The 26313-nt window shown below is 43.2% G+C and overlaps 1 protein-coding gene across 1 annotated transcript in view; it reads right to left on the reverse strand.

Annotated features, from left to right (window-relative positions):
* Positions 1–26313, reverse strand: part of tbck (TBC1 domain containing kinase) — a 188737-nt gene that overhangs the window by 32516 nt on the left and 129908 nt on the right. Inside the window, 2 exon segments of the mRNA XM_084318848.1 lie at positions 2292–2451; positions 25991–26154. Coding sequence (XP_084174974.1) covers positions 2292–2451; positions 25991–26154 — 324 coding nt within the window.

The raw sequence follows: 26313 nt of genomic DNA on the forward strand, positions 1-26313 counted from the left end.
CTCTTTGGTAGGAATATCTGTACCTTGAGAGTGCCTATATGTTTAAATACACAGATGATACATACAATAGATCAACATGTTTATAATACCAGACATGCAGCTATGGAAAGATTCACACTTCCACTAGCCAAAACGAATTCATTAAAGAAAACTGTAATGTATAGAGCTATGTCAAACTGGAACAAACTGCCATTACATCTAACACAAATTACCAGTAAGACAAGTTTCCAAAAGAAATTGAGAACAGAGATTTTACAGAAATTAATAATTGTATGATATACCCCCCCCCCCCCAAATTAGGGCATTTGTATGGTGGTAGGTGAGAGTTGGGACCTCTGTCACCTCTCCACTTGTGTGGAGCTTCATTCATGTAGACAGACAAATTACTATCTTTACTGTCATTATTATTCTTTGTTTTGGTGTTGTTGCTTGTACAATGTGCATGGAAGTATTGTTTTATTCTGATTGTACAATAATTTTATGTTTGCATGTGTTACTGTGGTAACAACTAATGGGGATCCTAAATAAACTAAACTAAACTAAACACATTAATCAACTGAATTTAACTACCTTGGTATTTTCATAATTAAACCCTACGGGTCTCTGTTCTCAAGAACAGAGAAAAAGTTACACCTTTATTGGATCGATGTAAAGAAGACCTGAATCTGTGGGGTAGAAACTTTGACCCGAATCCTCTTACAGCTGTATTTGGGCTTCTGTCTGAAATGGGAACACCCAGGGAGATTCTGTAGTGCCTTTCTCCTTGATCACAGCTAGACACTTATCATTGTTGAAGTGGAAGCATGTTTCCCCACCTACACACATCAGTTTGATTAAAGGGGTCTCACAGGCTCTAAAACTAGAACAAATAAAGTTGTCATTGAACGGATCTCTAGCCAAATTTGGAGACCCTTTATCACCCACACACAGACCCTGGTGCTTGCGGAGGAGTGATGTGGGCTTGAGCTACAGACCCCCCCCCCCCCCTCCTCCTTCTTGGGTGGGGAGGGCAGTTGAGCTGGGGCAGTGGTGGGATGGGGTAGGTCGTGGTGTTTATTTAAAATGTTCTGTAAATGTTTTAAATAAAGTTTGTAAAAAAAAAAGAAGAAGTGCAGTCAGTAATACCAAGATAGAATCTGAACAGCTCCCTAGAAAGATGTACGTTTCTGATGCAGGTCTAACACCAAAAGCCAACTGTGTTGGTGTTACACAGGTACACAGTGCAAGAAAGCAACTACAGTATGATATAAACAGTTTGTCTTTCAGTGTAGTTGGAGACCATGACAAACGCAGGTGGAAAAAACAAGCTCTAAGCCATATTGTGAAATACATGTTGTGTGTGTGTGTGTGTGTGTGTGTGTGTGTGTGTGTGTGTGTGTGTGTGTGTGTGTTTATTGTTTAAAAGGATCCCCATTAGCTGTCACCTAAGTGGCGAGCTAGTCTTCCTGGGGTCCACATAGAAGGACAACAGAAAACACAAAACATAACAACATGAGATACATATGACAATCACAATTAACAATGATAATCTAATAACAGTAAAACATTGTAGACAGACATTATCAACATCAGAATATTTTGCTCACATATTTAAGTAGTGCATTCTCAGGTGGTATTTGAAAGACACTTTACTATTCAATTTACTTATGTTCAGTGGGCAGTTATTCCAATGATTGATGGCACGATAAACAACAGTCCTCTTTAAAGCATTTGATTTTGGACGTGGTAACATAATCTGTCCATCATCAGCTGACCTAGTAAAATAAGAATGAACCTGACTGCATCTGACAATTTGTTTGTATAAGAAAACAGGTTGAGACGAAAAGACAGTGTTCCTGAAAAATTTAACTGTGTTGAAAACCAGCCTATTCTCTACCGTTAACCATGAGAGTTGCCGGTGCAGTGATGGTGTTTGTTCTCATGGAACAATGTAAAACTAACCTTGCAGCTCTGTTCTGGGCAGTTTGCAATTTCTTTAGTTGACCTTTGGATGCAGAGGACCATACTGGTGCACAATAATCTGTGTGTGTGTGTGTGTGTGTGTGTGTGTGTGTGTGTGTGTGTGTGTGTGTGTGTGTGCGTGTGTGTGTGTGTGTGTGTGTGTGTGGGTGTGTGTGTGTGTGTGTGTGTGTGTGTGTGTGTGTGTGTGTGTGTGCGTGTGTGTGTGTGCGTGTGTGTGTGTGGGTGTGTGTGTGTGGGTGTGTGTGTGTGTGTGTGTGTGTCACTAATTCAACCTCGCCATGTGCCTATATATTCATTTTCACAGGTATGTTGAGTGATCGCTCTCTCACCGTGACGGCCGTGGTCACGACGTGGCTGATGACCACGATGACGCGGCCCCTGTAGTTCTGCAGGACCCCCGCGGCAGGACACTGCACCAGCTCCCCGTCGTGGTTGAACACCGTGACGTAGGGGATGTTGATGCTGCCGGAGATGTGGCCTCTGCCGAAGCTGGACACGCGGGGGTTAAGGGGGATAAGCAGCCGCCGACATTACATACATCGACGACAAATTAAAACAACTACGATTGTTAAAGGAACGCCACAACATTAGGAGAAGATAGATACCAATTTCCTCTTCAGTGTGCGTTCAGTAGAAGCCTACAGTATGCGGCTGCAAGCTAGCTTAGCTTAGCACAAATGAATGGACGCGGTTACAGACCAGCTAGCCTAGCTGTTGGCCAAAAACACCTCACCTTAAACCTAGTTTTAAGCTAGTGGTACTTACTTAACCATTTCCATTAATTTGTGCTAAGCTACAGTAGATAGATTTACAAAAAGCCTTCGACACCGTTAACCACGACATACAATATACAGTATATATATATAAACTGAAGGCTATGGGTTTTAACAGTATATCCTTAAGGTGGATGGAGTCATAATCTGAGAGGCAGGAAACAAGTAGTGGAAATGAATGGGAGCATCTCCTCCTCACAGACGTGCGGGGTGCCGCAAGGGAGTATTTTAGGACCACTTTTATTTTTTTTTAATACGTCAATGACATGAAATCTGCCTGTGAATGTAACTTGTTTTTATTTGCGGACGATGCTGCACTCATGGTCTCCCATCAGGACAAAAGAGAAGTTGAGAGGTCACTCAGTCTTGAGCTTGACAAGATCGGTCATTGGCTGGTTAAAAACAGGTTATCCCTCCACCTGGGTAAAACCGAAGCTATCCTTTTTGGCTCTGCCATACGACTTAAGAGGTCTCCTGGGTTCAAAGTAGTGGTAGGAGATACCGAGGTTACAGCTAAGGAGGAAGTCACGTACCTAGGATGTGGTTTGGACAACACCTTATCAGGGGTGAGCATGGCAAAAGGTGGTCTCAAAGATCAACCAGAGAATAAAATTTCTCTGCAGAGTGTCCACCTATATTAACAGGTCAGCCTTAGAAGTCCTGGCAGGGGCCCTGATTCAATGTCATTATGACTACGCATGCTCCTCCTGGTACACTGGCATCACAGTAGCACTGAAAAGTAGGCTACAGACAGATCAGAACAAATGAGCTAGACTGATTTTAAAACTCCAACCAAGTCTCACCTTTCACAGACACATTTTACAGACCTCGTCCCAGTAAGATGTAACAGAGTAATAGGCCAAAACTCATTCCTGTATTCAGCAGCAGCACTATGGAATAGCCTACCAATGGAGTTGAAGTCCATAAGCCCCTTCTCCATTTTTAAATCATCTATAAAGAGGTGGATCATGAGATGCTGGGCGTAGATAACAAAGGGATTATATGATGTGTCTCTCCTTTTGTTCTTTTGTTGTTTGAAAATGGAATACTACTGTATTTATGCATGTATTAATACTATAGTATTGAATAGTTGATCAATTGATTGTAAGTTGTCTGCAATATGTCGTCGTCGTCCCCCATCCCTGGCGTGGCGGGCTCACCCATGCATATCCATGATCATGGTTTTCTATACCACACATCCTGACACACAGACACTACAAACACCCACGTCCACACACCAGTACATAACTCCACGGACACCAATGATGAAGGATCGCAATGGAAACAAGCCTATGGCTTTATTGTGTTTTTTTAATCCCATTGGTAAATGGTGGGCTGATATGTATACCTGTTCAATTGTGTATGTGTTATCCATTTAAATCAATAAACTATTCAATCAATCAATCAATCAATCAATCAAGCTAGGCTAGCTTGCAGCCGGATAGAACGCACAGAAAGTAAATTGGTATCTATCTTCTTGTCTGACTCTGGAGAAGATGATAAGCGCATTTCCCATACTGTTGGTGTGTTCCTTTAATAATCTATCATTTTCATTTGTCGTAGGGGGGGGTTGGGGGGGCACATTACATTTCTCATCAGTATGACATCCATTTTGATCAAAATCCCTGACGTGTAAAACGCGAGCGGCGGTCAGCTGGAAGTATACAGCATGGTTCTTTCCCCTTTAATGGACATAAGAGCAGTGCTTCTTGGACATGATTTGGAGGGTTGACATGGTGATGAATCCCCAGTGTCTGAAAGTACTGGCTTAAATGTTCAGGGCCACGCGGCTACGCTGTATTATACTCTCCATAAAACACAGAGGGACCTGGGGTACGGTGGCCAGTCTGGGACACACACCAAGGCCGCGGGGAGAAGTCAACTTCTACTTGATTTATACAGACACACAGTGAAATAATGCCGAAACCAGCACTGCCTAGCTTGGGGCTTTTCGAAGCTAGGCAGTGCTGGGGTTTTTCCAGTTATTAACAGTTATTCTGCCATCTGATTTAGGAAACAGACGCCAGGCTACGAGGACCTTTCACTTGTGAGAAATGTGAATATATCTAATCAGCGAAAACCCCGGGGGTACCATGGTATCAGTGTGGGCAGCACCATGGATACCAATGGATCTGTCAGAATAGCATCGAGTCAACTGAGTTCAGTTCATGCTCACCCAGAGAGAGAGAGAGAGAGAGAGAGAGAGAGAGAGAGAGAGAGAGAGAGAGAGGAGAGAGAGAGAGAGAGAGAGGGAGGGAGAGAGAGAGAGGGAGAGAGAGAGAGGGAGAAAGGAGGAGAGGTAAGTATATGATGAGGCAGACAAATGAAAGCAATAACTCAATCTCAGGGGAGCGGGTGATTGAGTTGTGATTTGACTGCGGTCGGGGGAGGGTGTGGGGAGAGGAGGGCAAGGAGGCGGGTGTACATCTGGGCCGTGAGGGAATGGTCTAAAAACAGAAGAAGGGAAAGAAAAGAAAATAGGAGAAAAATAAGAAAAGAAAAGCAAAAAATAAGACTCCACTGAGCCGTGCTAAGAGAGAGAGAGAGAGAGATTGCTGGTGGAATTCAAAGCACAGGGGAGAAAAAGGAACAAAGAGAGTGTGGAATATAATTAAATAATAATTATCTCAGAGTAAAAAAAAAACAGACAGAGAGAGAGAGAGAGCGAGAAAGCGAGAGAGAAGAGAAGAGCTCACATGGCTCCCTGAGTGTGTAGTTATCGACATTATTGCTACATATTTTAAGACGAGCGGTGCTCAGCACCTTCCCTGGAGCAATTAGTGCCATTCATTCACTGAATCATTCCAGGGGGGCGGGAGACCATTTAGGGCTGTTGCATAACGCAGGGTGTAATCCATCGGTTTGACAAATCCCAATCTGGTATACTTACAGTAACAAGGGTTTTTACTTCATTTAGAACTCGAGTTCTTACTGATGCTATAAGCCGTCTCCAGCAGCACCACCAAACACAATCGTTATGAAAATAAAAACCATAAATCCACCTATGTGTCCATCTTGGCTAAGGCAGGCGGAGATTGGTCCGTGAAGCCCTGATGTGTGAGAGCCCCGCCTCCAAAGCTATAATACTCAAGACTGCCGACGTAATCCAAGCTTTATTCAGCCCACCTCTATTTGGGCTACTATTTCTTTGGAGATGAACTTTTTTTGGGTTTCATCTAAGCGGCTCCCTCACGGACGAACCAACCTTTGTTCTGACTGGTGGAACCCTTTTTCTCTATATTCTCAGGAATTCTATTTGAATTTGTCGTTGGTCTGCTAGTCAGCTAGCTCACTATCTATTCCTCCAACTTGTGCTTCAAGAGCTAGGCTACTAGCTCTACGCGTGGCATGTCTGACACAAAGACACTCCTGGTGCCGGAGGCAGTGGCGGAAAAAGTATTTTACTTAAGTACAATTTCAAGCTACTTGTACTGTACTTTACGTAAGTATTTTCATTTTAGGGAACTTTATACTTTTGCTCTACTACATTTCAAAGGAAATAGTCCCTTTTAATCAGTTACTACTTACTTTGAAGAAAATGATTTTGCATAGAAAATGTCTCAAATTAATAAATTATATACTTTCACAGAGGACATAATCAGAGCAGCAAAACTGGACCACATACCACTTAAACATGCCATTCAGAGGTAGATGGATCAGGGATTACACTGGAATACACAAACGTCATGTAGAATGCGTACTTTTACTTTAGATACTTAAGTACATTCAATAGCAAGTACTTCTACTTAAGTAGAATTTGAATGGGGGACTTTGAAAGGTTTCCTCCTCCGTCGGTGAGTGAATGGGTAAAATGTGAGGAACAAATTGTAAAGCGCTTTGGATAAAAACATGTAGGGTTAGCTCTTGCCAATCCCTTCTTTTGTTCCAGCTTGCCCCCGCCACTCTTCATCATTGTTGGCGGCTTCTCCCCGTCGACTCGGGCAGCGCGGCTCAACATCCTGCTAGTTTGGAACTTGAGCACGACCTCCCTGGCCCTCCCCACCACCGGTATCTCGGCTGCTCCCTTCAGGCACACTGCCCTCAGCAAAAGGAGCCCTGGTACTTTCATGCCCATCACTGTGGTTCGGATGAAGAGGATTATAATGAAGAGGGGGATGGTGCAGAAGAGGAGGCCAATGGGAGACCCTGATGTAAACAAGACGAAAGTCTTTCTCTGGTCTGCATCCCCTTAACAATTGTATGTATTGAGCTGTACTGTACTGTACCCATTCTGCAATCTGTTAATAAAGTTTTCATTCATTCATTCATTCAATCTATAAAATAAAAAGTAAATTTTTTGTTGTTCGCAAATTTCTCACCACATATCAGGCATGATACAGGTAAGCCTGCATCGTTAGTCGTGAAAACAAATTAATCTGTCCACGCTGAATTAAACCCTCTATTTTCCTCAGACTTACCTTTTTTTGGATTTATCCATGGTTAGCTTACTGGGGGGTCGGAAACTCAAGATTAGCCACTTGCAGGCGGCAGGGAGAGGCGCGGGGTGTGACGTACTGTATATTTTAGTTGATGAAATATTTTAGTTGATGAAATATTTTTTCATTTCAGTGTCACAGTATGACATCGATCTCCAAAATAAGAAAAACAAAAAAAAGTAAAAAATAAATATATATAATTAAAAAAAATTTGGGAGCCGCAGCTGATTGGCTAAAGAGCCACATGCGGCTCCGGAGCCGCAGGTTGCCGACCCCTGCTCCAGGCTTACCAAGCCTTCACCGTGACTTGGAGGGAAAAGTCATTGCTAAGGCTTAGAGCTTCGGAAAGCAACCGAATTTTCGCTCCGCAGAATGCGGGTAGAATTATGGGCTTCTCTGTCGTTGCCCATCGGCGTCTTCGGCTCAACCAGAGCCAAGTGAATGACTGGGAGAAGAAGAAAGCTGCTCAATGCACCGGTTACAACGACCAGCCTTTTTGGACCTGTGGTGCAGGACCGCTCACGCACATTTTAAAGACTTGATGGTCCAAGTCTTTGGTCCAAGACCAAGACTTGATGGTCCAAGACCAAGTCTTATCATGCCCCGCAGGTCTCGCACTCCCTTTGCAGTTCAGCGTGGAACAGTTTTTCAGCCTTGCCGTGACAGGTCCAGCACATCACGTGTGGACAAAAGGCTGGCTGAGGTAACACATACAGCCCCGATACCTGGCATCCGAGGATGGAACCGCCATCCTTCCCAGTCACAGCAGCAATAATCTGCCCAGGAGGGCAAAGGAAAGAAGCCTCATGTGACCTAGAAAAAGAGGGGGGGGGGGGGGGCTACTGTCCTGTCAGGACAAATCCCCATAGCAGACGTACAGTACATGCAAAATAAAGGAGTGTTACAGAGCCCCTTGCTAGCGAACATCTCCCCATGTGTCACCCTCCATTGCAGGAATATGTGTGCACAAGCACCCCATAAATTCCCTTTTATTCCCTGTCCGCACATGTCCACATTGACGGTCATGGAAAATGTAATTACACACATGAGCCCAAAGCCATGGCTGTGGCGGGCCATTTCAAAAGGTTACACAGCATCATGCCACGCTTGTAACCTCGACACCATACAGTACCTCAAGGGGTCAGCCCTGCCCTGGGTCTGATGGACCAATCACAGCCTGTCTTATGCCCAGGTTAGATGACATGATTATAGCCCTGATTTTCCATTCGCCGACAGATTTTGGAGGTTGCTGATAAAAGGCCCCAAATCAGAGGCAAATCGACGTTCACTTGGCACTCGGTTGCTATGTGTGAACTATTAAAGGTGCGAACCGAGAGACTCGCCGATGCATCACAGATGCCCGACAAATATCAAGCAGGCTACATATCAGGAACCCGTCAGGAAATGGTACCAATAAATAAATGGTACCAATGGACCGTGGTAAATTATTTTATCCAAAGTGTTTACAACTTATGCCTCACATTCACTCATTCACTCACACACAGACGGCAGAGGCAACCATGCAAGGTGCCGACCTGCTCACTACCCGGAATACCGGGAACTTTCAGAGCTATGGCCAATGAGAGAGCAAGACATAGGAGACTGCAGAGAGAGAGAGAGAGACCATTCTTACATTGACTTTGAACTAGTGAGGGACCACGAACGGAATTGAAAAGCTGCCAATTCATAAGCGGTCTTGTCTGAATGAGAACAAGAACATTATGAAACTGTTCTGCCTATTGCAGTGTTCGAGGACTCTGCTGTGTTATTATAGTGTCATTCATTGATTCATGAACTCTATGACATTTCAAAAAGGGTATGGGCAGAGATCTGGGAGATACTAAAGTCATTCATTAATTTGTGATATTAGGGACATTTTATAAAGGGGATGGGCAGAGATCTAGGAGATACTAAAGCCCATCACCAGAGCTTTGTTCTCTGTTAGCTTGTTATTATGATCATACTCATTTTAACTTCAAAGCTGTATTAATCACCTGCATTTGGCGATAAGAGTTTCATATTCTGAATATCCACAATGAAAATATGAGTGAGAATAACAAGTGGAGAGAAAGAGAATGACAGAGAAAGAGAGAGACTGACAGAAAGAGAGACTAACAGAGAAAGAGAATGACAGAGAAAGAGAATGACAGAGAAAGAGAGAAACTGACAGAGAAAGAGAGACTAACAGAGAAAGAGAATGACAGAGAAAGAGAGACTGACAGAGAAAGAGAATGACAGAGAAAGAGAGAGACTGACAGAGAACGAGAGAGAGACTGACAGAGAAAGAGAGAGAATGACAGAGAAGGAGAGAGACTGACAGAGAATGAGAGAGACTGACAGAGAAGGAGAGATACTGACAGAGAAAGAGAGACTGACAGAGAAAGAGAGAATTTACATTTACATTTTTTACAGAGAATGACAGAGAAAGAAAGAATGACACAGCAGGCAGTGGGTCGGCATGGAAAATAAATTAGACCCGGACAGGCAAAGGATGCTCATTCTCTCAGAGCAAAAGCGAAACTTCTAAAAACCTTGCCTTGTGCTTTCTTCAGTGTATTCCTCTGACCAAAACCTGCGTCACTTCTCGTGTGTATTTTCCTGACAAAACGTAGTTTGGAGACCAGACAGACTCGTCGAGGACTCCTCCTGGTGAAAGATCTTGTAACGTCTACCGCCTGTCGCCGATCAGTCATGTGCTCTGCAAACCACGACCACTTCAAGATTCCTCAATTACAATACAGGAAGTTGTGTTGTGTGAACAAAATTGCGATCTGATGAATTTTAGTCATGTAGTGTGTGCATGATCTTAGCCAAGACGTACACTTGGGTGGTTTTAAGGTTTTTATTTTTATAAAAACATTATTCAGTGGTACTGCCAGAGAGAACTTATAGCATCAGTATGAACTCTCGTTAAGAACCTCACCATTGGGGGCTTCCGGTTTGGCGAGGAGCGGGTGAGCAGCTGCAGAACAGAGCTCCCGGTCCAAAATTCAAGAAAGGTAATAAAAAGTTATAAAACATGATAACAAGTAACAACTAGAAGATAAAAGAAAGATGACAAGACCCAGTGCACAAAACTCGAGGAGAAGTGAGAGAAGAGTGACCCCGGACAAAGAAAATACGACGAAAGGAAAGGTACAACACGAGGAGATGACACAGCAAGTATAACGTTAGACCACAGCGAGGTCTGGCTGGAGACGGAGCTACAAGCTAACATGGAAGCTAACACGATGAATATGCAAGTTAGCATTCGGATCAGGCTAGAATAGGGTGACCATATTTTGATTTCCAAAAAAGAGGACATGCTGGCCCCAGCCTCGAGATACTTAATGATACTTTGCACAATCGAAGCGGGCATGGCCACCTTCATTTCACTATGTCTTGTGTACTGTACTGTATGTGATGAATAAACCTCTTGAATCTTGAATCTATATTCAAAGTTTACTCAAAGATGCCTTTATTGTTTTAACATATGCTTGGAAACATGCATCCAGAAAAGCGGCATTTTTTTTTTATACTTGAACTTGAGGACTGCATACTTGCTTATAGCACATGCATAAGCCTGGTCTCTTTTGAAAGATAACATTCTGAAGTTACTAATGCAAAAAAGGAAAATCACTTTTAGTGCTAATGAAATAGAGTAGCATATAGGTCTGAACTTGAGTTGAACGTGAACTTGTGTACTCACATTTTTCTGCAGTGGTTGCAATATCCCAAATTTAACCACATAACATGCGCCCAGAAAAGTGGCAATTCTTTTTTACTTGAACTTGAGGACTGCATACTTTTTTTGCAAAGCTTATCTTTATACTTTATGCTTATAGCACATGCATAAGCCTGGTCTCTTTTGAAAGATAACATTCTGAAGTTTCGTACACAATAAAGAAAAATCACTTTTAGTGCTAATGAGTAACATAGGGCTGAACATGAGTTGAACTTGTGTACTCACGTTTTTGTGTAGTATAGTTGCAATATTCCAAAATAATATATATATATTTTTGTATAAGCTGGAAAACACCGCAAATCCATAGCCTGAAGGGACATGGGCATGAAGGGACATTAACGTGTGTTGTCGGGCCTTACAAATACATTTGATTTTGATTTGATTATCAATAAGGTAGGATATCTGGAACACACAAACACACTATTCTTTTAAATCACATGCCATGAAACTCTGGGACCTGGCTGAATTTAAGACTGCACAAATCATGTTTAAAGCATGAAACAATTCACTCCTGGGTAACATCCAAAAATTCTGTTATAGAGAGGGGGGTTACAATTTAGAGGAGAGTCTAACTTCAAGAAACAGGCTGTTCATTCAACAATGTATGTATATTTCAGTTTGTGGAGTGAATATGAGTTGCATAAGATAATAGAGTGTGAAGGTATACTGAATACTGTCTATCTGTATGTCATGTATGTCATATGTTATGATGAATTGAAAATGGGGGACCCTGATGTAAACTAGACAAAAGTCTTTCTCTGGTCTGCATCCCCTTAACAATTGTGTGTATTGAGCCGTACTGTATTGTACCCATTCTGCAATTTGTTAATAAAGTTTTCAATCAATCAATCAATCAATCAAGGGGGTAGGAATACATACGTTTACACTTCATTCTATACTCCTGCTTGTTTGTTTTTTTAATCTGTTTATTACTTGTTTTTTATTATTATTTATTTTCAATTTATGTTCGAAATAAATAAACGCATTCATTCAAGATATTGTGTGAGTCTGGCCCCTCGCGGATCTCGCAGCTGTGCCCGCACAGTGCAATACTTCAATTCAGCCATTGGCAATTCAGCCATTGGGTGGGTGGCGCTGCTGAGCGGCCCTCACAGCGCGGCCGTCAGCGCGCGGCCCTGAGAGCGCCGCTGGCTCTGCGGCTCTGCAGCTGCATGCTTCTCCGGGAGTAATCTGGCGCGCCATGTAAAAAGTCGCACGCCTGACATATCGGCATGTAACTCGAGAACCGAGGCACGGATTTTGGCGATTCAGATGGCATTCTAACGGCAACGAATAACGCTTTAATTCGGTAATTTATATGTTCGGCGAAAAATGCAGGCCCAAGCCTTCAGATGCTTGCAAAGGGCCGTGAAACTGAAACTGAAAAACAATGAAACCCCGGACATTTCCATGAATTTATAAACCCCCCCCGGACGCCCTGGACAGGGCGTGAAAAGAGGACATGTCCGGGTAAAAGAGGACGTTTGGTCACCCTAGGCTAGAAGCAATACAGAATGCTAACGATGCTAACATGCAAATCAACACGCAGGCTGAACTCGATGAAATACAGAATATTCAGAGGAACATGGAGGCTAATTCAAAAGAAATAAAAACGTTAGACCACAGCGAGGTCTGGCTGGAGACGAAGCTACAAGCTAACATGGAAGCTAACACGATGAATATGCAAGCTAGCATTCGGATCAGGCTAGAAGCAATACAGAATGCTAACGATGCTAACGTGCAAACCAACATGCAGACTGGACTCGATGCAATACAGAATATTCAGAGGAGCATGGAGGCTAATTCAAAAGAGGTAAAACAAACGACCCCCAAAAGAAGGACAAAGAGACGCTGGATACAACCGTCCGGGATGCGGGCACGGAGGTCACCCAGGCCGGCCAGGATGCGAGCATTGAGACCACACACACCAACCGGGAGCCGAGCGCCGAGATCAACCAGACCAGCCAGGATTCAAATAACGAGATCTCACACACCAAACAGGACTCGAGCACTGAGGTCACACACAATGACAAGATTCAATACCACATATATATATTATTTGATAGTGAATGGATGTTATGATTCGAGACACACTGCAGATAACACACAGCCCACTGGGAATACAGACAAGGTAAACACAGTTGGGAAAATTGGGACTTGATTCGGGACATATAATATAAATAACACGTACTAGACAAAACTGTAGACACTAACACACATGACACACAACTAAGACGACGGGGAACATGGGGAAAAACATTCGGAGACCTGACCGGGAGCTCTGGAACTGTACTATCATATGAAAGATACAAATTCAAAGAAAATGTTGGACAATAATAGGGACATTGGAGAATCCCCAATGGGGAATCTCCGTCATTATAGGAGGGGCCCTCTCCAGGAGAGCCTTACCCCTCCAGCCCGCCAACGGGGGTTAAACAGGGTTAAAAAGAATGACCTGGGAAGTGCCAATTGTCTTTAGTTTTTTTTCTTTCTCTGAGTTATGTTAGAATAGCAGTTGCTTTGAATGTGCACATGGACAATTGTGAAGGACAAGAATTCAAAATGTTGGACATGAGGCTTGGAGAATCTCCTTTGGGGGATATCTCAGTCTCTAGGGGGGGGCTTCTTCAACAGGAGAGCTGATTCCCCTCCAAACCGCCAATGGGGGAAAGAGTGCTAAACATATGGCTTATTTTATAATTTTTTCGTATTGTGTTGTCAGTGCTATTTTTTCATGAATGTATATAGTGATATATCGGCGGATCGACCCGGGAGAGGGGGGCCTTGCGTGTTCGGTGGTGGGGCCTTGTGTGTTGATGTGCGGGGGGGGTTATCTGTGACATGGGAGGTAACGGGCTGGGCTCGGTGGGGGGGAGCCCCCTGCACTCTCCTCTATTGGGCCTGGCCCAATCAATTCAAGGGACCTGTGTCGCTGGGGCCCGGCTCCGTGTATAGAGGTCCTGGGATATGGGGGAGCCCTATCTCTTGGGGTAGATGGCGGGAGGATGGGGATATTTCTTTATTATTTCTGTTATTTGAATGTATTGTCTGATGTATGTTTAAAAAAAAAAGAACCTCACCATTACCTCAGCTTTGGTGCCACTGTATGCTCATGGCAGTTGTTTAAACTAGTGAAGTCATCCAGCAGGTAAAAGAGACAAATCTGATTTAAACCCATAGAGTTTTTAAATTAATCCCCTTTTTGTCACCACCGAGACCCACAACAGTGGTTTACCCATGATCACAATGGGAGGGTGGGGGGCAGGATTGCCAAAATCCTGCCAGAGTAGTTCAATCCCCTATTGTTGTGGTGAGTTAGCCTAAGACAGACTCTGTCTATCCAGAGTTTATAGTGAAGGGGATTTGGCTGGAGCAGTCGCCGTTACAAAATCCTTTACTCTCTCCACTAATCCTCCCTGATTAATGGATCTTCAGACCTCCTCCTTTAAACAATTACCATTCCACTGACATCCCAAAAGAGAGAAGAGGCTCACTTTCAACCATTGAAGGTTCTTGGAACATTTAATGTCAGCATTAACTGGAAGCACTTTTACCACAAGCAATAAAATGGTACAAAAATGGTCCATCCTCCAGAGCAAAATAAATATCTGGACATGATATTGCGCTTTTGTGAAGAGCTGTCCTAGATGGATTAAGCAGTTATTGAATCTGGCAACAGGTTGAGCATACCGCTTTTAATCTGAGGGACTTGTCAGCGATAAACACTGGGGAGTGTATTGTGGCTGGAGGCTTTTGTGTGGCAGAAAAGATGTGCATACACACGTACACAAATACATACACACCTAGACCTTGTCGTATATTCCTATATGAATATCTACTGTTAATTACAGCACACATGAGGTTGCTAACTAGAGGGAGAGAAGGAGAGTGATATTAACATGGTCCTCATCTGACTTCCAAAAGTAGCCAGTAGAGAATAAGCTTGTATAGCCAGACAACCAGGAGCTATGGTCCAATACTTATTTATTTGCAGAGCGGCCAAAAGTGGATAATGCATTAGTTACATACAGACCCAGGTTTAGTCATGTGGTGACAGGGAGTACTATGGTCTTATTTCATAACATAACATGACTAATATGTATGTGCAATACTGTCTTGATGTAGAGAGCCAACGTGTGAGGGCTATTGTGATTTACCTCATCAATCCTTTTGTACAAATCATGTATCATTTGAATGAAATACATTTCCTGTATGTAACTAATGCATTATCCACTTTTGGCCGCTCTGCAAATAAATAAGTATTGGACCATAGCTCCTGGTTGTCTGGCTATACAAGCTTATTCTCTACTGGCTACTTTTGGAAGTCAGATGAGGACCATGTTAATATCACTCTCCTTCTCTCCCTCTAGTTAGCAACCTCATGTGTGCTGTAATTAACAGTAGATATTCATATAGGAATATACGACAACCTTCCTACCCCTACACCTACGCACGCACACCTACACACAGCTTCATACTTAACCTAAGTCAAGGCTACTAAGTCTGCGCTGACGGGAGACCAATCGAGACTTGTAATCAAGGCAAACACAACAATATATGGTGTAGGAGAGTGGCTCGGTGCCCCCGACAAGGTCACACCCATCGAAAGGAAAGGTGTAATGAGAATATATCGCTGGCAACAACTTGGCTAACCCTTCATTAACCCTTTTAAAACTGTAAGACATTGTACTTTCCATCTCTGGCTCGGTTCTCTCCGCATTATTGCTATACTGTCATCAGTATCAGTCAACATACTCATAAATGACAACAAAAACGACTAAATGCAAGCATAGCTGAAAAGAAAAGTGCAATTTATAAAGCGAGAGGATGGAGAATGGCCATGAAAGCTAGGTTGTCTGGTGAAAACGCCAGCAGAATGCATTCTCCTTAGAACATAGTGGGGGGGGGTTAATCCCCAGACCTCCGTGCCCTTGCCTCTGAGATTGAGGGGAACAGATCTGGGCTGGTTGGGCCCGGCTGAACCCCTCCAGAGAGTATTCTGGAGGCCGACGGTGCGTGACCGGGGTAGATCACTCCTCATTGACTAGGGACCCGACCCTTGCTTTTGACGCCTTTTTGACACCTAATTCATTTTCTGTGCGCGGGGTTCACTGCCAAAAGACAGGGGGCATAGAGGGAGAAAGAGAGAGGCGCTCCTCCTGGCCAACTGAAGGCAAGCTTGTGAGTGGGGGGCTGGGTGAGGGAGCGTGTTTACGGGGTCGGAATTATATAAACAGTCCAAATCAAATTGAGTATGTTATTATGTATAAATGACAAGGGTGTCAGAAAAATATCGACCGTTGCGTAATTTTATCAATAAATTCTTGACACATTGATTATAAAAAAATCAATGTGAAAATGTACAATGGTTCGCTCACCAACCTAACCCTGCAACATCTCTCTCTCTCTCTCTCTCTCTCTCTCTCTCTCTCTCTCTCCAATGTTTCATTTTTCACTGTGCTATCAAATAAAGCAGGAATAGTTGAGAACATCAAAATGAAAACAGTATGGGGGAAGCCAACAGAGAGCTGCAGTAATTTTTTTTAATAAATGATGGCCCGAGGTAAAATACTCTGCACTGGGACTTATGCATTGCAACAACATCATTAGGTTATCAACATCAATTTAGTTAGCTGTTAAATTAGGCATGTATGAACAAATGTGTGGGCATATAGTTGTGTACATTAAGTATTCTTAGCTATTTCACATAGTTTGATTATTGGATATTGGATTATTGGATATTGGAGCTTGTATTGTGTGTGCGTGTGTGTGTGTGTACTAGTTAAAGTCTCAAGTCCTTTGTGATGTTTACTTGTAATGTTATATGTTATCATGTAAGTATTATGTCTGTGTGTGTGTAATTGTCCTTTGTCATGTTTACTTGTAAAAAAAAAAAAAAAAAATATCTGTGTAGCATCGCTATATCCAGGCCATAGTAATGATATACACCATCTATCCGAGGCTGAATCAGTACTGTGAAGGGGAGGAGCTTACACCAGAGGGTACTGGGAAGAGGAGGAGCTTACACCAGATGGCTCTGCAACATGAGGCTGAATCAGTACTGGGAAGGGGAGGAGCTTACACCAGAGGTTGAACCAGTACTGGGAAGGGGAGGAGCTTACACCAAAGGCTGAATCAGTACTGGGGAGGGGAGGAGCTTACACCAGAGGCTGAATCAGTACTGGGAAGGGGAGGAGCTTACACCAAAGGCTGAATCAGTACTGGGGAGGGGAGGAGCTGACACCAGAGGCTGAATCAGTACTGGGGAGGGGAGGAGCTGACACCAGAGGCTGAATCAGTACTGGAAAGGGGAGGAGCTTACACCAGAGGCTGAATCAGTACTGGGAACAGCGTTTCCGTTAGCCGGTAATTACCGGTATTTGACCGGCAAAATCTGTTGAAGTCCGACATATTTAATCTCTCCGGTCTTAATGTCCGGTGAAAATAATTCCCTGAGTCTAAGCACAATTTGATTATTTGAATTGTATTAAAATAGGCTAAAATTAAATAGCCTATGCGATGAACGAAACAATCATTACATTTGTTTCATCGTTGCTTCTAATAATGACAACGACGTTGTCAGCGAGAGCTTAGTGCTGGGTGTGCGAACTTTTGTGAAGCTGCAGAGCCGGAGCAGCAGCAGCACAATGCAGTACTCCAGCAGTACTCCAATTCAGCCATTTTCAATTCAATGTTGGGTGGGGGGCGCTGCTGTGCGGTCCCCAGAAAAGAGCCAATAACAGCTGAATCTGCTGCTCTGCATCGACATACTCTCGCAAATAAGTCATTGGGAGGTGGAGAGAGAGAGAGTCGTCACGCAAACCCACGATAATGTTGCCTTCTCTCTCTGCCAAATTTCTCAATTCTTCGCTTGATATAATTAATACAAATGTCCAATATAACGGAATTCGTTAGCTCATAAAAATGTGATTATAACAGACTGTTGTTAATTAATGTCGGGCGACTGCCCACAGACACCTATTTGATTTAAAGTCGGCAGCAGCACGAGTCTCGGGACTTATTTTATTTGGAATATAATGACTTTATACGCAAAAGTAGCCTAGTTTTAAGTAAAAATATTATAAATCTACATGCCTTGATGATGTCATTCTTTTGTTTTGTTGGCATTCTTTTGCCTATCAATTGTTTTTAAGCTCAATAAACTCTGACCGGAATTTCTCTCATTTGACCGGTAGATTGAAATCTACCGGACACTGAGGCCGGCAACAATTTTTTCTAACGGAAACCCTGACTGGGAAGGGGAGGAGCTTACACCAGAGGCTGAATCAGTACTGGGAAGGGGAGGAGCTTACACCAAAGGCTGAATCAGTACTGGGGAGGGGAGGAGCTGACACCAGAGGCTGAATCAGTACTGGAAAGGGGAGGAGCTTACACCAGAGGCTGAATCAGTACTGGGAAGGGGAGGGGCTTACACCAGAGGCTGAATCAGTACTGGAAAGGGGAGGAGATTACACCAGAGGCTGAATCAGTACTGGAAAGGGGAGGGGCTTACACCAGAGGCTGAATAAGTACTGGAAAGGGGAGGGGCTTACACCAGAGGCTGAATCAGTACTGGGAAGGGGAGGGGCTTACACCAGTGGCTGAATCAGTACTGGAAAGGAGAGGAGATTACACCAGAGGGCTCTGCAACATGCCTATCTACGTGTGCACCGTGAACGTGTTTTGTCAAAACCAGATCTCAGTCATTACTTACCAAACAAATGGCATTTGAAAATAGAGAGTGCACTGGGTTCAGGCATTCCTTAAAGGAACACACCAACATTTTGGGAAATTAGCTTAACGTCTTCTCCAGAGAGAGACAAGAAGAAAGAGAGAAAACTGGTATCTATCTTCTTGACTCTCTCTGGAGAAGACGGTAAGCTAATTTCCCAAAATGTTGACGTGTTCCTTTAAGTCCCCTGTTTCCAACTTTAAAGTAATCACATAGAATCACGTTATGTTACTGTGCTGGAGTAAAGGCAATCAGTAAACTGTAAAGAAAGCTAGAGCTTGTCTTGTTCTAGTCTTTGTTCTGTTCATCTTGTAATGTTATGTGATATAATAATTATAATTATTATTATATATTATCTTAATATAATTAATATAATTATTAGGGGTGCACGATATAGATTTTTTGACCCCGATACCGATAACTTTCTGCTCCTCAAGGCCGATACCGATAACCGATATTTATTGTATTATAAAAGTTTTTTTTAAATGTATATTCCTGTAGTTTTTACCTAACCAGATTTATCATGACATGAGCGTTACTACTATGAACAAAACAAAGCCAAGACAACAGTTTTGACTGATAAAGTGACCATATTTATTTGTCCAAATAAATATAATTTGAATCAGAAAATTCACAATCCGTCAACAACTTATAATACATCCAACCTAACAAGTCACCTGCAACATCACCACCGCTACGATGGTGTGTTAAAAGCCTACGACGACGCGCGAGCAGCTAAAGCTGCTGTGAATCCAAAGCCAGCTACAAAGGAACCCGCAGCGTTTGTACCTATTGACGAGGCGTTTGCTAAATTAAAGAAGTTTGACAGAAATGACCCAAGGGCTCAAGCCGCTAGCTTTTAAGCAGTGCTTGGTGGTGCAAATTAACCTGGCTACTACGGAGCAATAAGCTTTAGCTGCTCGCACGTCGTCGTAGGCTTTTAACACACCATCGTGGTGATGTTGCAGGTAGGGCTGTCTTAAATGCTTCGAAGCTTCGAACGTTCGATTCGATGGCACAAGCTTCGAACATAAAAAAAAAAAATCGAAGTTTAAAAAAATTGTCAACCATTTTCAACCATTATCTGAAATGATAAAAAAATAAAAATAAAAATCTAACCGTGACTAACCTTACTGTCATGCACTTGTCCTAATAAACTAACCTACACTGTAACACGCAACACTTTGATGAACATTGTTACACAGCTGATAGCGTTGTACCCTTCTTGCCGTCTTGTCGTACAGAACTTGTAAGTCGCTTTGGATAAAAGCGTCAGCTAAATGACTAAATGTAAGTGTGTGTGTGTGTGTGTGTGTGTGTGTGTGTGTGTGTGTGTGTGTGTGTGTGTGTGTGTGTGTGTGTGTGTGTGTAGGTGTGTGTAGGTGTGTGTGTGTGTGTGTGCGCGCACCTTGTAGAATTCCACACATAAGAAAGAAAGATACTGGGATGAATAAACAAAATAGGAAATAAAATGTAGAAATGCATGCAATACATAAATAAATATGAATCTCCATATATGAAATATAACATTTAGATAAGGTGCTACTGAGATGTTTTGGTGAGTTCTTTGTTTTTTTGTGGAAGTTGCCCTTCTTAAAAATGCATGAACATTCACTGATAATTGGTCTGTAGTGGAGTCTACAAGGTCTACATTGCCGGACCATGTAGAATCCGGACCTTGTAGACTGACATAATTCTGTGCATAGTTTAGTCTACACAGGCCATATTTCAAATAATCTAAATCTTACTTCATTCATCTTAAACATTCTTGATTTGGGGGATTGGTAGTTCCCATGAAATCTGAAGTTGTTCAAACGACAACAGCGATCCACCTTGAATTAAATCACACAGCCGAGTGAAACCTTGTTGGATGCGTCAGTCACGAAAGGGGCTACTTAATTAATTAATCCAACCCACTTTATTTATAGAGCACATTTAAAAACAACAACGTTTACGAAAGTGCTGTACAAGTCCCACAACATAAGATAAAAAAAATTAAAAATTAAAAATTAAAAAAAAATATTTAATTTTTTATTTTTTTTTCCCCCGAAGCTTCGAATTAAAATCGAAGCTCGGCCCCGAAGCTTCGATTGCCAAAAAAAGCTTCGAAGGTCAGCCCTAGTTGCAGGTGACTTGTTAGGTTGGATGTATTATAAGTTGTTGCCCTTTTCTCTCCTCGTGGAACTTCTGCATTGCATTTGTTACAAATAGCAAGCAAACCTTTTTCCTCTGAAACTATTCCCACACTACTGATGCCATCTTTGTTTACATCCGCGCTGCCTCTGAAACTTACGTGGCTACGTCACAGCCAAGAAAGGGAGCGCTGGATTTGTGTAAAACGCCCTCTTCCTAAACCACACGCTATCAGTCGTACCACTGTACTGGCAAAACGGGAGGAGCCTATAGTAAAAACAAACGCCCTTCATCCCAATTCACCCACACCGCATTTTTTTTTTACCAAAAAATATATTATATATTATCGGAGCTATCAATAACATTATCGGGTTTATCGGGATGACGTCATAATTGCTGATATCGGGCCGATAATTATCGTGCATCCCTAATAATTATTATATTATAATAATAATGTTGAATGTAAAGCGGTTTGTGGACCCCAGGTAAATTTGCTACACGCACGCACGCACACACGCAAGGTTAGAGCATCCACACAGTGACCATGTTAACAGGTTAGAGCAGCTACACAGTGACCATGTTAACAGGTTAGAGCAGCTACACAGTGACCATGTTAACAGGTTAGAGCAGCTACACGGTGACCATGTTAACAGGTTAGAGCAGCTACACAATGACCATGTTAACAGGTTAGAGCAGCTACACAGTGACTATGTTAACAGGTTAGAGCAGCTACACAGTGACCATGTTAACAGGTTAGAGCAGCTACACAAGCAGCTACACAGTCCATGTTAACAGGTTAGAGCAGCTACACAGTGACCATGTTAACTTAACAGGTTAGAGCAGCTACACAAGCAGCTACACAATCCATGTTAACAGGTTAGAGCAGCTACACAGTGACCATGTTAACAGATTAGATCAGCCACACAGTGGCCATGTTAACAGGTTAGAGCAGCTACACAATGACCATGTTAACAGGTTAGAGCAGCTACACAGTGACCATGTTAACAGGTTAGAGCAGCTACACAGTGACCATGTTAACAGGTTAGAGCAGTTACACAGTGACCATGTTAACAGGTTAGAGCAGCTACACAGTGACCATGTTAACAGGTTAGAGCAGCTACACAGTGACCATGTTAACAGGTTAGAGCAGCTACACAGTGACCATGTTAACAGGTTAGAGCAGCTACACAATGACCATGTTAACAGGTTAGAGCAGCCACACAGTGACCATGTTAACAGGTTAGAGCAGTTACACAGTGACCATGTTAACAGGTTAGAGCAGCTACACAATGACCATGTTAACAGGTTAGAGCAGCTACACAGTGACCATGTTAACAGGTTAGAGCAGCCACACAGTAACCATGTTAACAGGTTAGAGCAGCTACACAGTGACCATGTTAACAGGTTAGAGCAGCTACACAGTTACCATGTTAACAGGTTAGAGCAGCTACACAGTGACCATGTTAACAGGTTAGAGCAGCTACACGGTGACCATGTTAACAGGTTAGAGCAGCTACACAATGACCATGTTAACAGGTTAGAGCAGCTACACAGTGACTATGTTAACAGGTTAGAGCAGCTACACAGTGACCATGTTAACAGGTTAGAGCAGCTACACAAGCAGCTACACAGTCCATGTTAACAGGTTAGAGCAGCCACACAGTGACCATGTTAACAGGTTAGAGCAGCTACACAAGCAGCTACACAGTCCATGTTAACAGGTTAGAGCAGCTACACAGTGACCATGTTAACTTAACAGGTTAGAGCAGCTACACAAGCAGCTACACAATCCATGTTAACAGGTTAGAGCAGCTACACAGTGACCATGTTAACAGATTAGATCAGCCACACAGTGGCCATGTTAACAGGTTAGAGCAGCTACACAATGACCATGTTAACAGGTTAGAGCAGCTACACAGTGACCATGTTAACAGGTTAGAGCAGCTACACAGTGACCATGTTAACAGGTTAGAGCAGCTACACAGTGACCATGTTAACAGGTTAGAGCAGCTACACAGTGACCATGTTAACAGGTTAGAGCAGCCACACAGTGACCATGTTAACAGGTTAGAGCAGCTACACAGTGACCATGTTAACAGGTTAGAGCCACACAGTGACCATGTCAACAGGTTAGAGCAGCTACACAATGACCATGTTAACAGGTTAGAGCAGCCACACAGTGACCATGTTAACAGGTTAGAGCAGCCACACAGTGACCATGTTAACAGGTTAGAGCAGCTACACAGTGACCATGTTAACAGGTTAGAGCAGCTACACAGTGACCATGTTAACAGGTCAGAGCAGCTACACAGTGACCATGTTAACAGGTTAGAGCAGCTACACAGTGACCATGTTAACAGGTTAGAGCTACACAGTGACCATGTTAACAGGTTAGAGCAGCTACACAGTGACCATGTTAACAGGTTAGAGCAGCTACACAGTGACCATGTTAACAGGTTAGAGCTACACAGTGACCATGTTAACAGGTTAGAGCAGCTACACAGTGACCATGTTAACAGGTTAGAGCAGCTACACAGTGACCATGTTAACAGGTTAGAGCAGCTACACAGTGACCATGTTAACAGGTTAGAGCTACACAGTGACCATGTTAACAGGTTAGAGCAGCCACACAGTGACCATGTTAACAGGTTAGAGCAGCTACACAGTGACCATGTTAACAGGTTAGAGCAGCTACACAGTGACCATGTTAACAGGTTAGAGCAGCTACACAGTGACCATCATTAACAGGTAGAACAGCCACACAGTGACCATGTTAACAGGTCAGAGCAGCTACACAGTGACCATGTTAACAGGTTAGAGCCACACAGTGACCATGTTAACAGATTAGAGCAGCCACACAGTGACCATGTTAACAGGTTAGAGACATACAAAACAATGCACTTAAGTCCTTCAACACTGAATTTGAGCCTAAGTAAACTCACACTGTTGACTGTAACATTTTTAAAATCAGAATATGCATCAGAATATGCATAATGAGATTTGACTGCCAGAGATGGAAATGTGTCTTGGCCAACTGCAGAGCAGCCTGGCAATAAAAAGCATATCCAAACATTCACAATGCCCGAGGCAATGGCAGTATATGTTGGTTTTCTGCATCTGTGTTCTTGTTCTATTTATTACAGTAAATGTCTAATTTGTCTAAGCTGATTTTCCTTATCTTTATTTTGTGTTTTTATCTGATTTTAATATGCCTGTAAATCTTGATGGCATTGTAAATGAGGGAAAACTCAATGGCCTTCGAAGATTTGAATGAATGAATATGCATTTCTACTGGAGGAATGCATCTTTCATCACCATGCCACGAGTCCCACTCCGTTTATGGTAGGGGTGAGAACAAAATAGCCTGAAGGTGAGAAGCAAAACACACACACACACACACACACACACACACACACACACACACACACACACACACACACACACACACACACACACACACACACACACACACACACACACACACACACACACACACACACACACACACACACACACACACACACACACAGAAGACAAGCTATTTACATAATTCTGTTCCAATGCTCTTTGTGACACACTTATAACACTATACATAAATATATGTATGCCTTTGGCAATGTATCTGTTAAAAGTCCAAATACCGTAACCCAATGGCCTACTACCTGTCTGCCCACCACTCTCCCTCTCTCACACACACAACCACACATGAGAACTATGCACACACAACCACACATGAGAACTATGCACACACAACCACACATGAGAACTATGCACACACAACCACACATGAGAGCTATGCACACACAACCACACATGAGAGCTATGCACACACAACCACACATGAGAACTATGCACACACAACCACACATGAGAGCTATGCACACACAACACAACCACACATGAGAGCTATGCACACACAACCACACATGAGAGCTATGCGCACACAACCACACATGAGAGCTATGCACACACAACCACACATGAGAGCTATGCACACACAACCACACATGAGAGCTATGCACAATTGCACACACAACCACACAAGAACAATCGAACACATGCACATTATGCACATCTACCGCACAGTGCGCGCACACACACTATACTCCACACTGCACACTACATACACTATATCCACAACCAATATCACTGCATTATGTTTTTGTATATTCATACAGTATTATATACTGTGCCATATCTTCAATGCTAAGTTTAACAAAATGTTTATGCTGCTACCTCTACTGCCTTAAAAGAAATATGAACCTTTGTACTGTCTTTTTCTAGTATGAGCTCTGCTACTTAGGAATCTGCGTTGCCTATATTACTACTGTACCTACTATGCTAATATGTCCTTACTACTATACACTCAAGACTATAGCACTCAAGTAGGCGGCTGGGTGGTGTAGCAGAGATTGCGCTCGTCACCAATGCAAGAGGCTCCGGTATCGAATCCCAGTCTCAGCATTGCCTTCGGCTTGGGCCGGCCGTCGTACTGGCTCATTTGGCAGAGTCAGCGGGTGGAAGTCGATGGGTGGGGATTGGACGTTGTGGACAGCGACCCCTACAGGTCGGTTGGGAGACGCCTGCACAGCAAAGACAGGAAGTGGCGAGGGTAGTGTGAGCCTCCCATGCGTTACACCTCGCCAATGAGTCCGCGCTGGCAGGCGAAAAGATGTGACAGGCTGCCTCCTCGTGTGCCGGAGGGAACACGTGATGCAAGGCTTCTATCCTCTCTACAACCGACCAGTGGGGGGCATAGTCAAGCAACGTTCAAGACAGGGGAGGGGAGAATTGGATACACGAAATTGGGATGGGAGAAAAATAGAAAATAAGGAGAAAAAAACTATAGCACTCAAGTTCAACACTGTTTGACGAACAATGTTACTGACCCTTAGCTGCCAGAGTTGTACCCTTCCTGCCAACTTGTCGTACAGAACTTGTAAGTCGTTTTGGATAAAAGCGTCAGCTAAATGACTAAATGGAAATGTAAAATGTAATTATTGAATTATTATATTTGTATTTGATTCTAAATAAGTGAAATTGCTGCTGTGTGGTTGAGGAACGGAGACATAAGAATCTCACTCTCTGCACCTGGATGGAGACATGATTGACGTTAACCCTTTTGTCGTGTGGCAGTGAAAGTGTTAACCTTCCGCATTGCCGCGGTGAAAGGGTTAACATTTCGGTAGTGTGGCAGTGAAAGGGTTAACTAGACCCCTGAGAAGGATACTCTTCCAGACTGCGGATATCCACCGCCACTATTTTGGGCTTGCTGCTCTTGGTCCTCTTGGCGGGCCCGCCCAGCGACAGCTCACACAGGTCAATCAAGTCCTCGGCGGAGATCCTGGGAGACACTTCTGCTTTCAGGTCAATCAACGCCAACGGGTCCCGAGACTGGAGGGGCGGAGATCAGATCAGATCAGAGAGTGTGTTCCGTAAAACTGCAGGTCTTCAGAGAAATACCTCAGGATGTCATATGAATACCATGAATTTAATGTCAGACAGTTAAGGGGGATACAAGACGGATCGGGAACCCAAAGTAATAATAATAAA

This window comes from Notolepis coatsorum (genome assembly GCF_963971535.1).
Source record: "Notolepis coatsorum genome assembly, chromosome: 7".
Taxonomy (NCBI): domain Eukaryota; kingdom Metazoa; phylum Chordata; class Actinopteri; order Aulopiformes; family Paralepididae; genus Notolepis; species Notolepis coatsorum.